The sequence below is a fragment of the Phlebotomus papatasi genome, chromosome 1 (genome assembly GCF_024763615.1).
Source record: "Phlebotomus papatasi isolate M1 chromosome 1, Ppap_2.1, whole genome shotgun sequence".
In the NCBI taxonomy this organism is placed as follows: Eukaryota; Metazoa; Arthropoda; class Insecta; order Diptera; family Psychodidae; genus Phlebotomus; species Phlebotomus papatasi.
This window is the reverse complement of record NC_077222.1, coordinates 38,137,922-38,149,003: the sequence shown is the minus strand read 5'-3', so window position 1 is coordinate 38,149,003 and position 11,082 is coordinate 38,137,922. Positions and strand designations below refer to the sequence as shown.

Below are 11,082 nucleotides of genomic sequence, written 5' to 3'. Positions count from 1 at the left end.
TTGCTCTAAAGAGTTAGAAAAAGTTATTTTTTCTGACCCCCGATTTTTGACCTTCTTGTCCTTAAAAGGGTTACAGATGGGCTTTACCGATCCCATCTACTAAAGCTTGCGAAGAGCAGGATGGCAAAGACACTTATAGTAGGTAAAGTTCCCAGTAGGCACGGTAATGCATTATTTTCATTATTTCCTTTTATTTATGATGTTTAAAGAACAAAGTGTTCGTTTGTAGTTCCTGCAAGAATAAGAATATCTTCCTTCGTAGTAGAAGCGTTCAGAGTTAGGAAGATATCTGGAGCACCGGCATCCTTTCTAGCAGACTCGAGGGCTTTTCTTAGGGCAGATACTACAACAACAGCCATAGACAGAGCTGGTTCGCTACATGCCTTGGATCCAAGAATACCTGCCGGCGTAGATGTTTGCAGAAGCGTTACTCGAAAGTCCACGGGGATATCCTTAGCGCCTGGAGGTTTGTAGTTCCAGGCACGGTCAGTAAGCAGTTCCCCAGTTTCGCGATTGTATACAAGTTTCTCATGGAGCCAGTAGCCAACGCCCATGATAAAGGCTCCTTCTATCTGACCTACATCTACTCTAGGACTAATACTCTGACCAACGTCTTCCACAATATCTACTCGACGTAGCTGGAAGTCTCCAGTAAGAACGTCAATCTCAATTTCTGCACAAGAGACACCGTAAATTATGTAGGACTGTATCTGATCTGGAGTAAATTGATGAGTAGCCACGAGATCGGCGTCAGCAAGAAAAGCTGCTTGAACTACATCTTCCCACGATCCATTAGGATTTTGTTCTCGGAACGGAGCTAAGCGGGCATTTAGCTTTTCGCAGCAAACCCTGACTGTGATTCCTAGGCAATCAGTGCCCATATCTCCAGCAGATACGTATGAGTTAGCACTCACGACATTATTAGCTGTTTTAATTTTCACCATTTCAATGGGAACGCCCAGAATTGACGCTGCAATTTGTGCACACTTCGTGTAGAGACCTTGACCCATTTCTATACCACCAAGAATTATTGCAACGCTTCCGTCTCCATGGTAGATTGACACGAGGGTTTCAAACGCATAAGCAAACACCAACGGGAATTGCATTAGAGATATAGCTATTCCTCGCTTTTTCCATCGATTGACACTGTTGAATTGATTGACTTCCTCAAGCCTCTTATAGTAGTCACATGACACAAGGAAGTCTGTGAAGATCTTCCTAATTGGATTTTCAGGATCCATGTTGGCCAAACGAACCTCAACCGAATCCATCTTTAGCGTCCATGATATGTGTTCCATAATCGTTTCTGCACTGGCAATCACTTCAGTACTTCCAGGAGCTCGCATCCAGGTGTTAGAAGGAGCGTCTGTGACGACATAGTTGTAGACAACAGTCCAACCTGTAGTCAAATATGCATTGGTATTGAATAAGGATGAGTAAAAATCCATCGAATCATTTGTGGATGATCCCATATCGTGGGTAATGTCGCAATGTGCCTTAATGATAACTCCTTGATTGGTAAAATCTACGTCGTACTCTGCATAAGCAGGGGTACGTTTCCCTATAGCGCGCATGTTTGTTTCCATTGGTAGTACCATCCGTATGGGACGATTGAGGTGATGGCAAGCAACAGCAGCAGCTGCAGAAATATGACCACTTCGACTGATTTTAGCACCAAAGCCTCCTCCAATACGACGAATCCGAATATTTAGTGCATTATTTTGAACACCTAAAACTTGAGCAACTCCTAGATTAGTGAAATCCATCCACTGAGAACTCGGATAGAGGTCCATTCCATCTTCAGCCGGAATAGCGATTGTTTGTTGAGTTTCCATATGATAATGGTACTGGGGACCACAGAATAAATGACCCTTAATGTTGTTTTCTGCCTGTCCGATGTTCTGATTAGAACCCTTCTTTATCACAATGGGTGATTGAAACCTATGCTTAGTAAGTTCGCGATCTTCTCTAAGGACATCCTCAAGAGTAGGAAGAACCTTGTCTTTTGCAATAGGATTACCTTTGAAGTACTTAAGCAAAGAAGCAAGAGAGCCCTCAACTTTTTCTTCACTTTCGTATTGAACTTTTACCAGGTCTGCGGCATACACTGCTTGAGACATTTCTTCAGCAACAATGACCCCTACGGGCTGACTATGATAGAGGACCTGAAAGCGGAACAATACGTTTTATTTCGTTAAAAATTAACGATAACGATTTTTATATAAACTTAACCTTTCCACTGCAGAAAACTTCTTCTGGTTCTAGATAAGTAGGGAAGGTTGGATTTTTCTGAGAAACGAAAGAATTTACTCCTGGAATGTCTTTGGCACTGTAGAATGCTTTAACTCCTTTAACAGCAAGAGCCTCACTTGGATCAATACTCATTATTGTTTTAAGAGGCTCTTTAGCCAAAACAAAGGTTGCCCAGAGGCTATCATGCACATAAATATCATTCACATATTCAGCTTCTCCACTGCACTGAATCATAGCTTCTATCTTCATGATTGGCTGGGTTAAGGGATATAAGTTTGGATTGTGCGGGTAATCCTGTTTTCCTGATGAAAGGGGTCTAGAAATAAGATTCGATCCACTCTGGAAACTAGGTTTTATGAGTGTCCTCGGGGCCAGGTTGAGGACTGCCTGAAATTATCAAATGTTGTAGTAAAAATTTTCGAACTTTTTATTTTCAAGTACCTTGTAAAATAATCCTTTTGCGAGGTGTCGACGAAATTCTACTGATGAATTGGGAAGGGAATCATCGAAGATAAAGTCAGAATCGATGATTTCAACTACTGATTGAATTGTTACGTTGTTGAAGAGATCCTTAGCGTTGATGAATTTCTCCACAGAAGTCGCGTGAATGAAATTCTTATTGACCCCACCATAAACAATCTTAGAAGATACAACACGACCCGATCCTGGGAAGATCTCCAAGAGAAATCCTGCATTCATGTAAGTAATGGCATTCTGAGCCCTGTCTGTTATCTTATACGATCTCAAGCGGAATCGATCAGGAGCTAATTGAGGCATTGTAATCCTTGTGATCACCTTCTTATCCATATCCACATTTAAGAAGTCCTCAGGTGATACAGTCTGCTGCACCCCATTCGTATCAGTTATTGTAATTGTAGCTCCTACAACCTCAAGCAGAAGGAATATATCTGAGATGAATTCATTGTGATCGTGCTTGATCATCAAATTGCCAGCGATTGTGCCAACATTTCTCACAGGAACTGTTGCAATCCGATTGAGATGATCTCTGACTAGTCGACAATAACTGAAGCCAGACATGCGATCAGCAGCCTCCAGAAGGATAGCCATCCATTCCGTAATGGTTATATTTCCTCCTAAGATTATCGTATTTCCTATGGAATGTTCTCTTAATTCGGTCACCGATGATACGTCAATGAAGACCTCAATGTCATAGGGGATTCTGTAAATACCATGAGCAGTATTTCCTGCAACCAATCTGTACTTTTGACTTCCAATAGTATTCAGAATTTGCAGGACCTGAGCTAAGGTGTAAACCTTGTACCATAGGGCATTTTCTGTTGCTTGGATATGGAAGGAACTACGACATCTTCCAGCACAAGCCTTCCCACTTTTCGGGCAGTTCTTCAGGGTAAGATCCTCGATATCATCACAAAGACTCTCAAGATTTTGCTCAGAGTTCGTCGCGAAGGACTTAAATGCATCTAAGATTGGACGGTAGCCTGTGCATCGGCAGATATTCCCACCAAAGGAATCCTCAACTTCTTCAGCACTGACATTCCCGTACTTCCCAGTATAGAGACTGAACATATTCATGACGAACCCAGGGGAACAGTAGCCACATTGACTGCCATCGAAGTTTGCCAAACGCTCTTGGATCGCATGATAACCCTTCTTCTTGCTCCCTAGACCTTCGATGGTAGTAACACTGAGGCCATGGCACGATAGAACAAGGAAGAGGCATGAATTGATAGCCAATGTAAATGGTTCTTGGGTAACAGGTTGCAATCCCTGGATTGTAACGATGCAGCATCCACAGCCACCTTCCTGACACATAAACTTCGTTCCTGTGAGACAGAGCCGAGTCCTTAAATAAGTGTTGAGCGACGTGTCCGGGGAAACTTCTCCATCCACAATCTTGCACTCTTGTCCATTCACTTTAAAAACTATTGCCATGATTCAATAACTTTGCTCACCACTAAACTTTATACTTTTAGTTGAGAATTTTTAATATCTTTTCTGATCCAATGTCTCGAGAATACTAAATGATGGACTAACAAGTTGAAATTCTTTACTTAGTTGCATTTATTATTATGCTTTAACTCATTTGCTTATTTAATAAGCATGATAACAATAAATTAGGAAGAGAAAACACAAAAAAAGTAAGCTTAATTTGAAATTTAAGAGGAAACCATTCAAATTATGTTCAAAGAACACAATGTTAAATATCTCGGGATTGGAATTAAACATTAATATCGAAGAGAGAATGTGCAATTTCGGCAATTTAATGGCCTTGAGCTTTATCTTCACTGTTTTTGATGATGTTTATTTTTGTTTTATGTTTTAAAGCCAAAACATGCATTTCATGAAGAATAAACACTTTGCTGTTGTCATCAAAAGTGTTAATTATGCATATTATTGCAAAGAAAAATATAGCTGATATTAGTAAACTCCAATGTATAGTAAATATGTTTGCTGCAAAATTGCACAAATAAACACTTTCAGGTTTTTTTTGCTAGACATGGAAAATAGGTAGGGAAGGGTGGAGTATATTAGACACATGGTATTCTCTTAAAACTTTTGGCAAAGGATTAAAAAACGAATTTGAGCTAGATAAAGGGAGCACAGGGGGTCTCGGGATTATGCATATCGGAATTATGCATATGGAATCTCATTGGCGCAATAGACAAGACCGTTGAGTCTTGGGCGGATGAGATCTCTGACTCGAATCTCAAAAGACATTTTCATTGATGAAAAAAATTAAAAAAAAAAAATGCACCACCTCTGCCCGAAATACTCTGGCAGCTTGGAAGAAGCATCCACATTGCGGGGAAGGCGCTCCTGGGCGATCTACGATCAGCAGATTCTTCCAACACGAATTGTAATAAATATGTCGCGATACGATTAATAATGAAAATGCATGTGATTCAATTATGCAAATACACTTATGGATCATTGTATGCCATTGGGATCTGAGTTCTAAAATAATTTTTAAAATTACCCTAAATGTATGCAATTATTTCAAGAAGGTAAATTTGAAATGCGTATAGTAAGATGAGGTAATTGGATCGATTTCCGTAGAGTGCTACTTAAACGCTTGTTTTTGGACTGATGAAATTCTTTTTTACTTTTTCTAAATCCATATAATTATTCACTGTTTCATTCAGAAACATAATATAAAAAAAATTATCAAAAATATTAAAGAAAATTTATAAAATAATGATAATACTGAAATAAGTCAGCATGTACTAAGTGGATCGCCTTTTCGCTAATTCACTTTTAATTAAACCTTTGGATTTAAAATACTTTTTTCACAAGGTAAAAGCAATAGTGTTTTCAATCAATCAGCTGTCATTAACGAAAATATCACTGCTAGAAAATTTTTAGTGAAGAACCGAGCTGGCACAAGATTGAAATGAGTCGATTACACTCACTTATTTTATGGATAAAAAAATTACTTTTGCTTTTTCTCAAACTTGAATAGTTATATTATGTTACTGTATAGTGACTATATATTACAAAAATAAAAATAAAAATATTATTTTAAGTGGATTTAGTCATAAACGATCCAGATAGCGAAGCGCCCGGATTAGCACACTTGACTATAACTTACTTGCGACAAGTAATTGTCGCCAATATAATTTTGCATATTTTACGGCGTTTCCGTAAATTATTAAAAAAGAAGTCTACTGAAAGTATGCAAAATTTTTATATGCTTTTAGAGTCGTTTCGCGCACTTTTTCTCGATCCCGTCCCGGCCCGAAAATATGAATAATCCCCGGATCCCCTGTACATAAATAAGTCCAATTTAATTTATCTTGACTATTCGCTTGTTTAAATTATTTGTATGTAGCTTTTTCCCATATTAATTCATTATTCTAAAATGTTCTCTTTGTCTAATGAACAAATTTGTTTTTATCCAAAAAATAAATTAAATTTTTATGCTTCCGGCTCACATTTTAGATCGGTAAGATTTCATTAAATCAAAATTCGTGAATCTAATGACCCTATATAATAATAATAATCTAATTCTATGTGATATTTAAAAGAAGAATAAGAGTGCGAGAAAATAGGCTAGACATATGCAGAACTTTTGAGAAAAAAGGGCTGTTAATTTTTGTTTTGTGCAATTTTCCTGATTTAAAAGGTGCGCCGAAGTCTTTATGACACACCTTTTAGATCTGCAAAAGAAATCGATATTCACGCTCCTCCTTTCTCAATCCTTTTGCATAGGTTTCTCCCACTCCTTTGTATTCTTCTTCTTTTTTTTAACATCACACCAAATTCAATTTAGTTCAATCTAATACATGGTGCGAAGAATTGGGACAGACATCTTCCAAGTGTTTGAAAAAGAAAGGGATACGAATTTTGATTTCATGAAATTTTCCTAATCTAAAAGGTATGCTGCAGTCATTATGGTCCCAGCACACTTTTTGGATCAGGAAAATTTCATGAAACCAAATTCACATCCCTTTCATTCTCACATGTCTTGCATATATCTTTCTCGTTCTTTAACACTCCAAATTCAATTGAGCTAAATTGAATTTGTTGTGGGTGTTTAAAAGAAGAAGAAGACTGCGAAAGAATGATATAGACTTACGCATATCTTTGGAGAAAGAAAAGGATTCGAATTTCGACTTCATGAAAATTTCTTTATCTAAAAGTTGTGTCTGAGGCATTAGAAACCGAGTTCAATTTTTTACTGATCAAAATCGATTTCTTACTGAAAAATTGATTATTTTTATTGGTCAAAATTAATTTTTTGGGTCAAATTTGATTTTTTGGGGAACATAATGATTTTTTACTGTAGGAAAAATAATTCTACTTTTAATTCTATTAGTTCTGAAAGCTGTATCATTTTAACTAACCAAACCAATTTTTACTGATCAGTATTATGTTTTTTTTTTCTGGCAAAATTCGATCTAATAGAACTAATTGATTTTTTGACTGAAATTAGTAAGGCAATCAGAACCTTTTGGCTAACCAAATCTTTTTTTTTTATTGTCCAAATGATATCTTAGGGGGAGGTGGGGCTACTTTGAGCTGTAGGGCTACATTGTTATACGATTTTTCGCCTATTTATAATGAAGCCAGGCCTTCAAATTATTTTATATAGATCCACAATTGTCTTGTCTATCCGAATTGCATCATCTTAAAACCCAGTTTCCTTTACAAATATACGAAAAAATCGTATAATAACGTAGCCCCATAGCTCAAAGTAGCCTCACCTCTCCCTACTTCTTAGTGCATTGGAGAAATTCGCTTTACCACTTTAAGAAAAATACTGTATTTTTTTGTTCTGAATGCTCTGCCTTTTTCAACACAAAATTAGAAATGCACTTTACTTTTCATTTCTATTTATCTAAAATCTATTTCAAGTGAACCAGGAGTAAAACCTTTTTCAAACCAATTAGTGTTACTAATTGTTTTCCCGAAATGGAACATGTTTGGTAAACGCTGTCGGAAAAGAAATCTTAATAAAAGAAATTGAAGAAAATTGGAAAAATTACAATTTTCCAGTCCTCTACATCAGGTTTGAGTTAAGATTTTCAATTAGAAAATCTCTGGCAGTATTGTGTGGAAAAACTCCGGAAAATCTCAATGGAGAATTTGCATGAAATTGGGAGGAAAATTCAGTGTGAGAAAAATTTAGAGGAAAATGTGGGCAGATCTGTACCTTGCTGGGCGTATTGATGTATTACATTATGCAAATTCTATGGATGGTTGGAATCAAGAAGCTAAGAGTATCAATTTGGAGTGTGATTGAGAATCCCTGTGGGTTGGTTTTAGAACTTATGCACAGGAGAGGAACCCCCACGACTAATGGGAAATGATGAGATGGAATTTCTTAATTGACAGTCGACGAAATTAATTAGGAAGAATGAAGAAATATGATTTTCCACTGAATCTCTACACTTTCTACCGTTTAATTTACAGTCATTTGCTTATAACATAAATTTTAACTGCCTTTCATACTGTTATGAGAATTCAAATAGCAATTTTTCATTCTGTCTCCTGTTACACCTTTTGTTTCCCCATAATATTACCTTGAAAATTTTCTCATTTTACAAACACGAGCACATTCTTCGTTAATTGTTTATCGTTTACAACGCAAAGCTATCAGGATTTACTTATTATATGAAAAAGGTATGAAGTTTAATGTTAATTGACAACATGTGCACAAAGTTTATTTTATAAATAAAACAAATAATAACTCTATTTTGAAAGTTAAAAATAACTTTTTGATGAAAGTATTTTCTCTTTATTTCAAAGCTAAGTTATAGCTAATTATATGACTGTGAGTAGTACAGCAAGTCTATTTCATTATCTTTCTCTTCGTGATTACAGGAGCTAATGGTACAAGACATATTGAGGCTTAAGTGACAAGATGAAAATTATCATGGAGATTGTATGAGGAGTTCTGGGCAAGCTATTGATTTTCCCCTGGCAATTTATTGAACTTCCATGAAGCGTTGTTAGCCTTTAACCGATCCGGACACGTGTGTTATGAGAACATGAGAAGGAGGGACGACACTGAGGGGCAAAACTGACAGGATTAAGCATTAAACATAAAAGTATAGTGGGAATCTTAACCTGGGCAATTTCGAACTTTAAATTCGATTGGGATGTAAATTTAAAGTCGTAAGACACGAAATTTTTCTTTTATATTGACCTTTTATTTATTAATAACCTAAATGGAAAAAATGAATAAAACTACTGAAACTGATCGACCTCCTCTTTAAGAACCAAGATCAAGACCAACATTGGATCAAGCACTATCGGAGTCAAAGGTGATTACTTAAAAGTACTTAATTCTTCTATAATTATTTTTAATTTTCGATTCTACAAATTTCCAGCCAGCTGTTGATTTTAACTCCCATGGCTTCAGGGGTCTTTCCGGGATAATTTCCAGATACACATTGGCATTAATATTGACGCTGCAGCCCAAGAAACCCAGTATAAATCGATAATTTTCCAACACGGAAGTTAAAGTTCAAATACGGTGATCTTTGACTTCCGGTGACCATTCGAATGTTTAAATTATCGTAAGATTTTTCTTGCAGGTAGATACAATCATTTTTTTTTGCTGATCAATTAATAATAATAATAATAATAATTTATTGATCGATTCCCAGGTTACATAATTTAACAAACATGACTATACAAATTGGTCAATTGGAAAATCTTTCTCACAAAGAGGATGATATTCTGCAACTGGCCTTAAACGTATAAGCCAAGTTACTTCTTCGCTCTATCCAGTATAACTTTTTTTTTGAGTATGGATAAAGTCTTGCCAGGGGCCTCTCGACATTTCATTTTTCCATACGTTTTTGCATAGAGGCACTGAAGAGTATTGGCAAGTTTTCGCCCAAAGAGAATTGACATATCTGTTTAATATATTTCGAAATTGTGCATTAAAAGCTATCTAAAAATACATATATCATAATGTTCGCCGAAATAATACAAGAATTAGGAGCAAATTTGTTTAAGTCGCGGTGCAATATCTGCAAAACTTTTACAAGGAAAAGTGAAAAATATCTTCATTTTTATTAGGCTTGATGGGCCCCTGGTCTTGTTCTTTTTGTGATTTTTAAAGTTTCACATGGAGGTACTTTCAAGATTTTTGTTTAATGGTTGTTTGCGATATTCGCGTGTAACGGACCATTTGTTTGCAGATATGACGCAAATTTTATTCAATTTTTTTCTCTACCTTAAAGACGATGACTAGCGATTAACCCTTTAAGTTTAAGCACTAGAGGGTCAAAAATCGGGGGGCACAAAAAATCACTTTTTATGACTTTTTAGAGCAAAACGCACCTTTAAAAGACTGTAGGAAAAATTTCTTTTTTGGGTCACCGGTGACCCAATCGTCCTTCTTTGTAACCTTAATCTTTGCACCAAAAGATAAGGGTTAAGCAATTTTTTTACAGGTCCAATAAAACATTTTCAAATGCTACAAATATTGGAAAATTAAAACACAGATTGACCTTTGAGCTTTTCTCTCCTTTACTCTCTAGAGAAAATCTCAAATGCCAATCCGTGTTTTAATTTTCCCAAAATCCAATAGAGACCGATTTCTTCATTTAACTGCTACAAGTATCCTTGCACCAAGATATGTTTCGAAAAATGAAAAGTTTAATATTAATTACTTTCAGGTCTTGAAGAGCCCTAACAATAACTGCTTCCAACTTTTCAGTAAAATAGAGCGTCATCAAAATTGTCGCGTTTGAGTTCCATTACAGATTTAAGAAGTTTGACAAAATGTTTTCGGAAATGCTTTAGTACTCTTTTAACCAATAAAGCTTTGGAAGCTATGAGCTCTGAATCTTTTTGCACTTCTTTTCTGCCACCCTGTGGAAAGATGGTACAAAACTTTCTGGCTGACTGGTTGAAACCTATCGATAAGGTCATATTCTCCTACTTCGAACTATACTCGATTATACTACCTTCGTTTTTTTATAAACCAATTTGTATGAGGTATTCCGTTTTTATATATTTGTGTTTTCCAAACTTATAAGAATACATATTAACAGGAAAAAGAGTAGATATTGCAATAAAAGTATTTTTAAAGAGGAATATTTCTGTAAAGTTTGAGCTCAATCCTAGGTCACGAAAGTTCTTGAAGACAGCAATAGCTCACATTGTAAATGATTTGACCTAATATTATGTCAGTGCGGCCTCTGCGGATTACTGAAAGCCATCAACTCAATCGGATGAGCAAGTCTTTCCCTCTAATACCTTATTAGAAAGACATTTGTCCTAATTAAACTCTAGCCAATTGTTCACCTCTCTATATTCTGTTAAAGACCATCTTCTAATCCGTATAATTTTCGACAGACCGCCTCTAAAACATTTAGCAATTTCGATTGA

The 11,082-nt window shown here is 36.1% G+C and overlaps 1 protein-coding gene across 1 annotated transcript; it reads right to left on the bottom strand.

Moving 5' to 3' along the window:
• Positions 1 to 203: 203 nt before the first annotated feature.
• Positions 204 to 4,167, bottom strand: LOC129809668 (xanthine dehydrogenase-like). The gene is made up of 3 exons (XM_055859729.1): positions 2,695 to 4,167; positions 2,233 to 2,640; positions 204 to 2,165 (listed from the first exon to the last, which is right to left on the bottom strand). Exons 1-3 carry the CDS (start codon positions 4,165 to 4,167, stop codon positions 204 to 206), a joined length of 3,843 nt encoding a protein of 1,280 aa, XP_055715704.1.
• Between the last annotated feature and the right edge of the window lie 6,915 nt (positions 4,168 to 11,082).

Excerpts from the sequence above, each read along its gene's own strand:
- LOC129809668 (XM_055859729.1), bottom strand. The coding sequence starts at position 4,167 with ATGGCAATAGTTTTTAAAGTGAATGGACAAGAGTGCAAGATTGTGGAT. Across the intron at positions 2,641-2,694 it reads CAAAAGGATTATTTTACAAG|GCAGTCCTCAACCTGGCCCC; the intron begins GTACTTGAAAAT and ends TGATAATTTCAG. Across the intron at positions 2,166-2,232 it reads AAGTTTTCTGCAGTGGAAAG|GTCCTCTATCATAGTCAGCC; the intron begins GTTAAGTTTATA and ends TTCCGCTTTCAG.